Source organism: Filicampus tigris, chromosome 11 (genome assembly GCF_054856515.1).
Source record: "Filicampus tigris isolate MCC_2025a chromosome 11, RoL_Ftig_1.0, whole genome shotgun sequence".
Classification (NCBI taxonomy): Eukaryota; Metazoa; Chordata; class Actinopteri; order Syngnathiformes; family Syngnathidae; genus Filicampus; species Filicampus tigris.
The window spans coordinates 12,376,098-12,389,940 of record NC_141227.1 but is presented as its reverse complement, the minus strand read 5'-3'; the positions used below and the strand labels follow the sequence as shown (position 1 = coordinate 12,389,940).

The 13,843-nt window shown below is 39.0% G+C and overlaps 1 protein-coding gene across 12 annotated transcripts in view; it reads left to right on the top strand.

The window, feature by feature from the left end:
- Positions 1 to 1,460: 1,460 nt before the first annotated feature.
- LOC147139770 (neurexin-1a-like) overlaps positions 1,461 to 13,843 on the top strand; it is a 217,865-nt gene continuing 205,482 nt past the window's right edge. For all 12 annotated transcript variants that reach the window (XM_086045831.1, XM_086045829.1, XM_086045824.1 and 9 more), the window contains exons 1-2: positions 1,461 to 1,646; positions 3,830 to 5,064. In XM_086045831.1, the coding sequence (XP_085901957.1) occupies positions 4,353 to 5,064 (712 nt within the window). In that variant the 5' untranslated portion in view covers positions 1,461 to 1,646; positions 3,830 to 4,352. The remainder of the gene's footprint in view (positions 1,647 to 3,829; positions 5,065 to 13,843) is intronic.

Here is a 13,843-nt window from a genome sequence, read left to right as displayed (position 1 = left end):
AGACAAAATTGGGATATACTGAAAGGCACTGCTCTCTCCCATTCACTAGAACCGATGCGGTATATTGCTTGCATGTTTTTACCACTAGCTTTGCTATTTCAGCCACAGGTACATATGAAATTGTTGTCAGTTAAGTACTGTTGTAAAACACATTATACTGCTGTATTACTATGGTTGGATTAGTACAGCTGTGTTTTGTGTGCTTAGAACCCGGAAATTGATCTTTCATCAAATTATTGGCTGAGAAAGTCAGTATTTATTACATGAACAAACCATACTTGAAAAAATAATGCGCAGACTTCCAGAGTGGCTTGCTTACAGACACACTTTCAGAAAAGGTTAAATCATTTTTTACTATATTGTTCCACATTTGATGGGTGGCCAGGCACTCCAGAGACCCAACAATTTTAGATAAACAATAAAAAGTCAATTTTCCATATGTCCTCTTTAAGAGGGAACCGCTGAACACATTTAAACTTCATTGCCAATTTAAGCACTAAAAAAAACCCGGCAGCACCTACTGAGGCATTTTCACAGTCCCAAATGAATTCAAGTGTGGAACTTGCTAGCTGCCCTTCTAAAGTTGCAACAGCGATGAGCTTGCATTATGTGGATACATGTATTTTTCATCTATTATCAATATATAATATCAGTTATATATTAGTTTTGTGTGTGCCCCTTTTTATGTTCCAGTCAGCTATGTGCTTTCATATTAATTCTGCCCAGTCTGCCTCTTTCAAGCCAGCCTTGGTTCTTGCCATTTCTTAGTATTTTTACTGTGATAGTCCTTCACTCACGGGTTAGTGATTCACTCGCTTGGCTTCCGTTCATGCCGCGTGGGTTCAGTTACCACCCTGTGGGAGCTGCTGAGTGCAATGTGAATGGTTGTCTGCCTCTTTATGTGCCCTGTGATTGACTGGTGACCAGTCCAGGGTGTAGTCTACCTTTTGCCTGAAGTCGGCTGGGATATGTGCAAGCTCCCCGAGAGAATAGGCGGTGTAAAAAGAAATAAAAGGGAAGAGTGTGATTGTATGGTGTTTTTAAATCTTGATCTATACTGTAATATATACTAAATACAAAACACTTGTGTTCATTTTTTAATTATCTAATTATTTTTACGTTAATGGGGTTTCCGCAGTCCGTCCGCATCTCCGTCCACCCAATCCATCCATCCATCCATCCATCCATGCATTTGTCGAGCCATCCGTCCATCAATCTAGCTCAGGATCTCCAGATGCAGAAAGTATTCAAAAGTACTAAAATGTGTCATGGAAAAGGATTGTTTGCACTGTAATTCATCACTGCAGTTTCTGAAATAAAAAGTTAGTATCCCAATAGTCTTGTTTGTGTGTGGACGCCGAGGCGCTGTCCTAGGTGCTGCATCCAGCCCCTCCCCTGCACGAGGGAGTCACGTGGATCGCTGTGTCTGTTCTGTGGCAGCTCGCAGTCCGTGAACGAGCTCAATCGGGAAAGCACACTGCGCCTCTCTTTCCCCACCTCCACCAAAACTGGATTCTCACTCCTCTGCTCTTCACCTGAAACCCCGTTGGTCTTTTTCATTGTTGTTGGTTTTTTTTCAGTTTCTCTCTTTCCTAACGTGTTTGTTTTTTTAAGATGAGGACACACTAGAAGGAAGCACGTTGAAGGTAAATGCCTCCTCTGTATAACTAGACTCAAGTGTGGAAGTGGCCAGTCTCCTCGCGCGCGTTTTTTCAGCGCACAAATTAGTGGATGTGAAATGTTTTTGGCCAAGGTGTTTTTAAGGTGTAGTCTTCGACCCCCATGTTCCTTTGCGCTAACTATTTAGGGTCCGGTACAAGTGTACGGAGCGAAGGTGATAATAGAGCAACATTTGAATCATTTCTTGCCCCCGCCCTCCACACTCAAGTGAAAATTAAATGTTTAGGTTAAAAATAACATTCATGAGCCTCGTCGTCTGCTGCAGGATGTAAAGGTATGAGCTGTGTAAACGATGCGGAGTATGCCGTCGCTCTTTTTTTTTTTTTTCGGGGGGGGGGGTGCAACGTGCATGACGAGCATTGGAATGAACTGTTGTTAGTTAGCACCATTTTCAAAAACGTATTCTGCATTTTGCTTCGCGTTACCGTGTATGTGGGTGAATCTAAGATACTCGAAGTTCTTAATCATCACACAAGAAGCAAATTGAGGCCAATTTGCGCATTTCGTTAAACAAATCGCCTTTGTGAGCAAATGGCGCACTTTTTTCTTCAAGTGTATTTTTGGTTTCCTTCCAAACGCACTGGCTAGTCATTCTCAATATGGTGGTTGCTTTTGAGAGATGCGGAAGTTTAAACAAAAGTAAAATTGTTGAGTACATAAGAACTCAGTTTGAACAGTTGATATTACATCTCATTAAAAAAATGTTTTCTTAGAGTATTATTATAAAGTGAGTCCACTACTCTCCTTGTGCATAGTAGCCAGCCTACTTGTTTTTTTGTGAAGAAACGAAAATGAAATATTATATTTACTGCATCAAAGACCATGTTTGTGTGTCAAGTACAGGTTCACTTTGAAAAATTGTGTGACTGATGACTATGGGTGTCATGGAGTGGGAATAACTAAGAAAGCAGTGCGTCGATGACTATTGCTCGGTTTATACATCACAGCATAGTATAGCAATTTTCACATAACACGTAAAAATGCCCCCTGGCGGCTGTGAGCTGTGGATGAAATGCTGCTTTCTTGCTGCAGGTTTTCTGTCTTGCATTTGATCTTCTTGAAGAAAAGTCCCAAAATTTCAGAGTCACTATAAAGTACAGTAATTGCTGACTGGTTGAGATAATCATTTTATTCTTTAAGACTGAATCCAATGGGTGATGGTGCTGCTATCAGGCAACATAAATATGCAAGAATCATTCAGTGGAACCTCAGCGGTCCAATTTGTTTGTGTTTGCAAACGGTTGTTCCCATCGGAAATATCAATCCATCCACCTCTTGTTTTTCTTAGGGTCGTTTTAAAATGGGGCTTAAGCCAGCTGCCTTTGGGTGAAGGGTGGGTTACACCTTGGACTGGTTGCCAGTGAACTGCAGGGCACCAAAGGAAAACCTGCAATCAAATCTGAATTCTGAATTCAGCCTCAATCTATCACCATCATTAAAATATTTATTAACAACACAGGCAATAGTGTTAGGGACAGTTTAACATGAACTGCCATTCAAGTGTAAAAATAAGCGAACCACTTTATAATAGAACATTAAAGCGGAGGGTAGCGTTTTAGGCCAGTTGACATCACACATTATGCTTTTTAACATTCCTCACAGCCATACAAGTGTAAGACGTCTGCAGCATAATATCAAAACTGAAAAAAAAGCAAAAGCAAAATTCTCATATGTGACGGAATGTGCAGAGGGGGACTCTGCCTCGTTCTGGATGTGGGTTGAATTACTGTTGCTTTGAATGTCTTGTACTGCAGAGACATGCGTAATGCTTTTTCCGTGTCGCAATAAGTTCCATTTGTGGTTCAATGATCATCATCACCTATCATCAACCCTTACACCAAGGCCAAAGCACACACGCAAAACATACCTGTAGAGTCAAACCGCGTGATGCTCACTGATCAGAATTCTCACGAGAAACACTCTGGTCTCACACATTGTTGTTTGTGAAATTACAAATTGCATGACTTTCAGTGCATTTCAGTGTTCTGCTGTAATAGGAAACATATTTCTTTTGGCTCACAATTCTCGTTTTCCCCTATTGACACAACTTCTTGTTTCTCTAATTGTGAAGTATTTAAAGTTGCAGGCAACTGTAGACATGGCTAAGGTGAACGTCTGCTGCTCTATTGACATTTTGTTTCTTTTACAGAGAACTTGCTTGGATGGACAGACTGCCTCTTTTGATGAGCTCATCAGCCAGTGTGTCTCCATATGGCTTATTTTCACTTTGTTAGAGAGGATGCAGGGTGAAAAGCCCACAGCAAGCCTTGCAGTTACCAGCCAAAACCATGTTGGCATGAACATGAAGATTAAGGCTGCAATCTCAACTCATGTGAAACCGTGCATTCTCTAACTGGCATCAGGAGGAGCTCTTCCATGATCACAAACAATTTTTGTGTTTGAAGCACTGTTAGTTTGCTTTCCAGCGCCATGGCAGAGAGGACCTTGAAACAAATTAGATTATTTTGGCACAAACAGCCCAGGCAGTGCTAATATTTTTGTCTGTAAAGAAAAAAAAAAAAAATCAAATATTGTTCTTTGATTTGTCTATCGTACAATGAGACCCTTAATTGTCTGCATCTTCTCTGTCACAGTCAATTCAATATACTTATTGCTTAATCAAAACATCCTATAAATACATTTAGCCATCCACATAGATTCGTGTTCTCACAATGGTTTTACAAAAGCATCACCGTGCCCATTTGATTTGGGTCGGGCTGCTCATTTGTGGCTATGTAGAAGTTGGCACTTGTCTGGAGTTTACAGGTGCACAGGGACAGTGGGCTCGGTTCCCAGTTTGGAACGCGTGCTGCGAAAGTGAAATGAGTTTCAACATGAAAACAAAGAGCTCCCACGGGCTGCTGGTTTACTTTGACGACGAGGGATTTTGTGACTTTTTGGAACTCCTCTTACTGAACGGGAAACTCAGCCTTCGTTTTTCCATTTTCTGTGCCGAGCCCGCCTCGGTGATATCTGACACGGCGGTCAATGACAGCCAGTGGCATGCTGTCACCATAAGGAGAAACTTTAAGAACACAACCCTGATGGTGGACAATGAGATCAAATGGGTGGAGGTCAAGTCCAAAAGACGGGATATGACTGTGTTCAGCCATTTGTTTGTCGGTGGGATCCCGCCGGAGCTGCGATCGGTGGCGCTGCGTCTCACGTCCGCTGCCGTCAGGGATCAGCCGCCTTTCACTGGTTGGATAACGGACATAAAGGTCAACAACACAGCATCTGTCATGGTGGACAGTGAAGGTGTTGTGAAGGACCTGTGCGGTGCAGCTAACGTGTGCTTAAATGGTGGAGTGTGCAGTTTAATCGACAACAAACCGACCTGTGACTGTTCTCAGACTGGATTCCAAGGAACGGACTGCAGTGAAGGTAAGACATCGGCGTCCACTTTGACTGCACAAATGTCTTCTGTAAAAAGCCCCAGTCGAAATACTGAGTGATTTTGGAAAATGACCTACAATCTTAACATACTTTCAAAAGTGAAACAATCCCTTCCTGTATTTAGTGAAGGCCATTTGTATGTTCCAGTAATGGGATGTGAGCCATTGATCTGCTGTTGTTTGAAATAGTGGATCTCCTGCTCGGCCTCATTAGAAAAACACACTGGTGCTCTCCGTCCCCAAAGGTCTTCTTCCATTCCTATCCTACAGGTCTGCTGGGATCAGTTGACCTATGAAATGATCCCTCCAGTGGCTTGCCTCGGATGCAAGAACCACAAGTTTGATGGAGTAGTAGTATTAAATGGTCTATTTTCTTAACAAATTTAATAATGTAAACCGCATAGAATCACATAAAAACATGATGCAAGACTGTTATGATGTTGTCAGATGTGTGTCTACAATAACATGAGTAGGAATCCAAATACTGTACCATAGTACACCATTGTTTTGGCTACTACTCCTTTCGACACCTGCGTAATAGCAACATAATTTCTCTATGGATTCCAACCCATGAAAACAGAAGTCCTCAATAGTCAATCTGGATCCGATTCCTGTCTATAGGGACCTAGATCTATTATTAGTTTGTTTTGGCTCCGGTTAATTTTACAAGTGAAACTTTTACCCCCCTCAAACATGTGCATTCAAAGCACAATCAGACAGTAATGCTACTCACCCGGTAGTGGAGTGTTTGGGTTGTGTTGTCAATCAATCAAGATCTATTTTTGTTTTAAATGCAAGCATTCAAAAACAAACAAACAAAAAAAAAACATACCTGAATTCAACAATTATTATGTTAGTAAAATGAAGATCAGCAGCATATATTTTTGTAATGCTATATAACTATATTCAGAATTCGACAATTTGTTGGGCATGATGATCAAATGTGAGATCATGGATAAAGAAAAAAACGATGCTGCATGATGCTATGGCATTGCCAGTTACATCCAATCCGATTGCTCTGATGCCTACCTGATGTTGTGCGCTCGAGGCAGATTTATATGGAAATTATAGCCCTCAATTCACTTGATACTTTTCATGGGTTTATATTCTAGACATACTGTATGTTCCTATTAGCCGTATTTAATGTCGGGATGTTAATTTTTCCCATAGGCCCATTCGAGCATGTAATATTTTGTAAACATTAAGCTCATTAGGTCAAGTTTGATTGACCTGTAACTGTAGCCCAAGTTGCTCTCACTGGATTGCCAATAGTTAGTGAGGCATATACAACTAATTAAAATGTCGTCCATGTAGTCTGCATGTTTGAGTTTCTGCTGGATTCACATTTCGGTGACTGGGCCACAACAAGATGACTGAACCTTGTGAAATGGCATCATGAATTTATGGTGCTTTAGTTCATTAATTGGCTTTAAAGTACAGAGCGGAGATGCATCTGTTTGTTTCAAATTACTGGACATAAGTAATATGTTTTTTTTTCAACAAATATTTACAGCCTGCATGGTTATATAATAATTTATTATTTATGTATGATGTATATTTTTTGTGGTAGTAGAAAATGATTCAGGAAATTAGGATGCATTTACACAGTTTGGTGGTGGGAAAACCCTTTATTCAGCCCAAACATTTTTCTTTACAATAATATGTTCTGTGTGCCTCCACTAGTCTAAACACAGCATTCTGATTAACATTGCGTTTGTGGAATATGAATTAAGCAGCAAAAGACACCTGTTGTTATCCATTTCAAGGAGCGGCCATTTTGTCACTTGCTGTCGACTGAAAAGGACATCATAGTTACTCAGGGCTCAGGTAACAACCAATCATAGCTCAGCTTCGGAAAAATGGTGAGCTGTGATTGGTCGTTACGTGAACCCTGAGCAACTGTGATGTCATTTTCAGTTGACAGAATGTGGTGAAATGGCCACCCCCTGAGATGGCTTAAAATGGGTGGATTTTGCTGCTTAACTTTATTCCACAAATGCAGTATTATTCAGAATGCCGTGTTTAGACTGGTGGAGGCTAGATAGAACATATTATCGGAAAGAAAATTTTGGGGTTGATTTCCCGTTTAAGACTTTGATTTATTGGAGAGAAAATCGCATTTCAGATGCATCGATAGACTGTTAGATAAAACAATATATGCTAATAATGGAGCAAAACTGTGAAGCACAGATCAACAATAACTGTAAAATATAGTAAAGACTTTGTTGAATTTTATTTTGGTGCTCCTCTAACAGTTCAAATCAAAGTAAGAAGAAGAAATGTATTTCCACCTCACAATTTATTCAACCTGGTGCCTCAGTTATGCTGCTTTCGTCAAAAATACCCCAATACTTCTGAACTCGAATGCACTTCACTCCCCCAACGCCCCTGATTGTATTTTCTTTTGGAGTCAGCACTTCATCACCAAGCTGCCAAATTACACTTTTGAAAAAGTGTGTGGATCCGTGTATGTGGAGCAATCTCAAGTCAACGAAGCTCTGCTTAGCGTTTAGCTTTGATATGGCTTTCAGACAGCGTTGTCCCACTGTGGCTTCACGCAGCCTATCTCCAAGTCATGTGCAAAGGGACTTAGGCAAGGGGTGGTTGTTATGGAAATTTTCCCTAATAGTCCCCTTTAAAATGTATAAAACAAAGCTAACAACGAATGAACAAAATATGTACGTGATATATAGTAGTTATTATTCAAAATAATATCAAACAGAAAACGTAACTGTGTTTGTTTTTCTTCTGATTTGAATGGACGTTATTGAATGCATTCGAAAATTTGCTCATTTACAGTGACTAATTCAGTAATCACTGACACATTTTTCTCCTATACAGTAATAATGGTATTTTCTGCTTTCTTTATCACCAACCAACTGCTGAGAAGAAATGTAATACATGGATGTGCATTCAAATTCACAGCACTTATTTAAAACTGAGACAAGAGCCGACGTTTTGAACCAAATATTGAACAATGGAAGCTTACAATTATGTCAATCAGAATTCGATTCAACTGCAAACGTGAACAAAAAATATATTTTTGCTTGGCAGATCCAAATATGTCAGCGTAGTAAACAAAAGTTGTCCTCCATCCACATCTCATCTTAGCTAATGCAAGCACTCAGATTCAACCTTAAAATCCCTTGAAATTTAGACATTACCTGTCCATTAAATCATTTCAAAGCTGCTCTATTACTTTGATCAGATGAAAGGATTACTGGCTGTGGTACAACAACTGTCATCTCTCCCCTTCTCAATCACAAGTGTGCACATTGCATGACTACGCCTGCACAAATCCCTTTGATCGGTTAGAACAATTATTTAAATGCATTGTTTTATAGCTATCGCTTAGGCCCGCAGAATCTCTGCTCCCATTTCTCATTAGAAAAATAACATAGATGCTTTGCCATATTTTCATCCTGATAAGATGAAATGATGTTGTTCATTTCATTGCACATTAGCTCAACATAAATCAGCCCTGGTTAAAAAAAGAAAAAAAAAAAAAGAGCTCAACTAAGAAGATGCAGCTCTTTATTTGGTCCATTATGTGATTCATAGGCAGGGTTTGACTTATGCTGGAGCCAGTGGAGGCTGCCTTGAACAGTAAAATCATACATATGTGTGCAATGACCAAGTCATATTTCACAGTCTCAACCAACCTTTACTTCCAATAAAGGAAATGTCATCAATCAACTTGTGCACTGGGGCTGGAGTTCGAGCTATATATTTTCACAATAGTCACTCAGTGCACTTCCTTGCCTCATGAGCTCGACTGTCTGTCTGTGGCTGTTATTGCAGTGCTCCTAGGCTACACTGTGCAATGTTGTTATGATGCTGTTCCCTCAGTTTTGGGAATGGAGGAGGGAGGAGCAAATTTGTAAAATTTGTGTGATTGTTGAATTTGGAACAATTAAGGTCACTGGCACCTGTTGTTATTTACGTTTTACCCAACATCCCAACTTCATTGGAACTGGGGTTTGTGAAAAGAATGAAAATAATACAATATACAAAAATGCAGTGCATCATGAAAGTGAGGGTATGCAAAGCTGTACCATGCTTTATTTTCGTTGTTTATTTGGTGAATTCCACACGACGCTACAGTGTGTGTCACATTATTTACGTAGATGACCAAGCTCTCGACATTCTACCTGAACACAAAAAACAAGCTTGGTGATCGTAGCCATCCAGTGGCAAACTGAACTGTATCGCTTGGTGAAAATGTAGCTATTATAGCAACCTAACCTAGTCCCAGAAGTGCTACTAAAACTGTCAACTGACCCCGGCACCAAAGAGGTGGCCTCTCCACTTCACGGGCGTGCCGCATTCCACAGTAGTGACTCATGCAATTTTTCACACTCAGCTTCGCAAATGGAAGTGCTTTGCATCTAACAGGAAGTTGCATTTTTTATTTGAATGAGTGCTTCCTACAAAATTACATATCTGGAAAGTGTAATTTTCTAGAAGCCGAAGTGCGGCTTCACTCAGATTAATATTACGTTACTGCCTTCTACTCTTAAGACAGATATTGGGATCAAAAGATTAGAGGTATTTCCTGCGGGATTTCTATCTAGTTTAAATACAACTGCTAGCGACTCAAAGTGTGTAGACAATTGTTTGACAATTCTTCCTTTACTTTCTTTTCCTTACGATGGCCACAAACACCTGCTATCCATAACTAAACTACAAGGTTCCTTATTGAGGCTTCTAGAGCATAATATTACATGAATATTCAAATGGTTGTATTATGCGCTATAGGGTAAATGTGCCATAAGTAAGAGAAATACTACAAGCAAGATTCCACTTGTGTCTTGAGAGGTACATTTTAATTTAAATAATTAGGGATAGGGAAAATTAATTACCAACTCATTTCATATTTTGCGTTTTAAATGCTTCTATTTTATGGTTGCAAATGCAGAAAACAACAAGGGAAGTCTTTCTCATTGACAAAATGTACATGTGATGGTTATACATCGACGGCAATAGCGAGTGAGGGGTTATTCTCTTGGAGAAAAAACAGTAACCAGTAGCCTCTGCTTGTTGCAACCAAGGAGTGCACTCCATTTTACTTCAAGACCATATTAATCAATCATACAACACAACAATACAACATAATTTATTTGTTGAATATAAGACTATAGACTATATTTACAATTTGACTTGGACACTTTTTAATATCTGGGATCTGGAACTTCAAAAGGTATGAGCATAATTGCAATGTGCAAATACTAATGCTAAAATATGAATCCTCTTTTATTACATACTTCTCCCTGAAGTTGAAATTCTTTGAGGTCGTCAAATTGTAAGAGTAAGAGACGCAATCCCCATAGTCTGTTATGTAGTTTGGGTTTTGTGTCACACTTGTGAGAGATTTTGCAGTTTAGCTCATCTTACATTGTATTAGCGCTCACTTGATGGGTTAAAATCAGCCATTTACTTCAAACAGTGCTGAAGTCAAAACCGTTTTGTAATGTTTTGCCTCTCCATTTATGTGTCTTTGTATTAATACCGGAGGAATCCATCTTAATGTTAACAAGACTAACGGCTAATCTAAATTTAATGCTCTCTGTGCTTTGTGTGTGTGTGTGTGTGTGTTTTATTTAATTTTATTTTATTTTAGCAGAAGAGACACACATCAGATGGGATTTGTCACACATTTACAATAAAAAAGGACAACTTTGGTTTCTTTAAACCACTTCTAAGCACATTTCGGGAAGAAAGACTCTTGGTGATAAGTGGCGTATATCACTTACACAAAAAGTTGCGAGACTTGTTATATAACATCTGACAAGTTTGAGCATTGATTTCTTAAGTCTCCCACCAGGGGAGTTTATTACCATTATTGCATCACAGAAAAAGTAACACTATCCTATATTTTGTCAATCCTGGGATTAAGATTATAAGAACTAGAGTATACACTGCTCTGATAATCCTGTTGGATCATTCCAAACCACAAGATGTGAAAGAATGACAAGGTCCTTCAGCACATCTGCTCTCTGAAATCCCACTCTGTTTGGTCTGTCCCTCTGAAAAGATCACCATTGGACTATTGTCAGCACGGCACGCCATCTGCTCAAAAAACACAGACGTAGCCGCACAATACGCTTAATCATATCACGCATACATACAGTGTATATATATATATATATATATATATATATATATATATATATATATATATAGACAAATTCAAATACCATATTAGTTGTACATCTTTGGTGTTTTGTTCAACTGTTGTATTTTACAGGAAAATAATCATATTCAGGAATCAAAGAATCCTATTAGAGCAGTCTATGAAACGAAATGTACTTTCATCTTATTCAAGTAAATATCGGTTCCAAGCTTCATAAAAAATTGTTGTTGAAAAATACGATTAATCGTGATCAATTGATCAATTACGGAAAATTTTCCAATTAATTAGTTACAAAATTTCAATTGCTTCACAGCACAAATATGTATGCATGCATTAGTTGAATGAAATCGTTTCCTGTTCACATAGCTTGATTACCGGTAGTTGTGTCATGGTGCTTTCATTTAAATGTATGGCTCTCAATTAATATATGGCTCCAACTATGTTTGATAGCCATTCTATCTTTAGTTTCAGTGTTGTACCACAACATTTTGTGTGTACGCATGGTCAGAGCTGTGCGTGAAATTCCGCACATCCTTGCGCACCAAGTCAAAATTGATCAATCTTATACTCTGCATGGAAACGTTTGTACGTACGCTTTACATACACCTCTGTGCATACGCACACTTAATACATTTTCAACTGGACAATTTTCAACCAAATTATCTGGTGCGCTGGTAGCATGTAAAACAAAACGACCTCAGTTTGCTGCAATGCCCAGCATTACACAGCACAGTATGCCATATTCCCAGACACGGTAAAGTGGTTTTGCCCAGCATTAAAAATCAACATGCACCAGTTTTTACACCTGGCGCACCGTGCAATATTTATAAAAATAGAGCCCTTTGACTCATTGCTCTTGATTTTGGGCCAAATTGTGATTTGACAACACATCTCCTGCTGGCTTTGACCTTTGTTTCAAGGCTTGTATGTTCTATTTGCATGTCTCTGACTTTCCTGCTCCATTTATTCAAATTAATTTTTCTTTTTTTCCTTTGGCTGTGAATGGACTTTGTTGCCTTGTGCTCTTTTTCATTCTTATAAGCTGAGGACATATGCCTGATTTGTATTTCGTAATAATTCAAGCAAGAGTCCTTGTCCCATCTGGGCTCATGCAAACACTGTATTAGATCTATCCATCATTCCTAATCTTCCTTGTTATTGTTTATGTAAGACCTTGGAATGAATGTATTCTGAGTAACAAACACCGTGTTGCCTTCTCATCATTTGCATGAAGTTAAACGTGATACAGTACTGCAAACAAATAATGAATATTCAATGGGAAAACATCTGATAAGTTAATTTTCAGGGACTGATTTCATAGTTTTCAGTTTAGTTTGATTTAGTTCGATTTTAGTATATCGTTACGGCGTAGACCACCAGATGTGCTTCCGCCACACCGAGACTCTAGTGCCTCACTAGCCCGCCGTGTTTAAAGGGAATGAAAGGAGCTGCTTTGATTGGTCATTGCTGAAGTTGGCTGTGACCAATCGCCCTCTCTCTCATCTGCGCTCATCTGCGAAACTACCAACATTGGGTTTAACCCACCACAACGCAAAGATATGCCACACGCTACACATGAGTAATGCCACAAGGTCACAAAAATAGAGCCTGTAATGTTAACGCAATGTAGAAAACTACAGAAAGTTAATTCCAAATTTACATGATTTTTTTAATGTCTGATGTCCAAATGTTTAGTTTGCTATCATTCGAATCTGTGGAAACTCAGTTTGCTAACCGTATATAACATGCCCCGGAATGCTTTGAAGTTGTTCAGTATGTAGTGAATGTCCCACGTGCACGACCCGCAAACCCACATGTGGGTGTTTGGAATGGCAACGGGTTAACATGCCATGTAATTTATTATAAAATCTGACTGTACCCGACAGAATTTATGGAAATGTGATGCAATGAGAATTTACCAGTCAATATGATAATTTGGCTATTTATTGGATTGTATTCTGCATGCAGAAATAAAACTTCCCATCTCGGCCTTCATTTGCTTTATTTATTTTTTCATTTCTGTTTTATTTGCCCATCATCTAGCTACTTGAATCAAATGTGCCCATTTGCTTCAAGCCTATCAATGTCTTTAGTAACTGAGTATTATAATAATGAAAGTATTTTTTCAGTAATTGAGCGTTTCAATTTAGGTTTGGTTCGAACTGGCCTACTTTTTAAAAAGGGATAGCAGCGTGACAAAACTGCTTCAGTTTGAGGCTATTTAGAAATTAAACTCTTGTTTGGATAGGCGGATATCATAATATTTAAGATGATTTAACATAGCTTCATGAAGTTATTCACTGAATGTTATAATTTTCTAATTGGGCATCGATGCAAATAGGAGCAGGAATTAAACTCAGTCAATTAATTGATCATACAAAACGCTGCTAATTGTGTGAAATAAATGATTAATTAATTGTGAGGCAGTTTAGGCTACACTACTTGGCTACAACCAGTAGAGGCACTGAGGAACTTATACTATGGCACAATTCACCCAGGCAGCATTATTCTGCTCAATATGACTGTGGCAAGGAGACAAGAGCGCAGATGATTCAACTTCTGTTACGTTCTCATACGCATACAACTTTTAGAAAATAACAGCAGTGAAGTAGTGGTTAGCACATTTGCTTTGTCA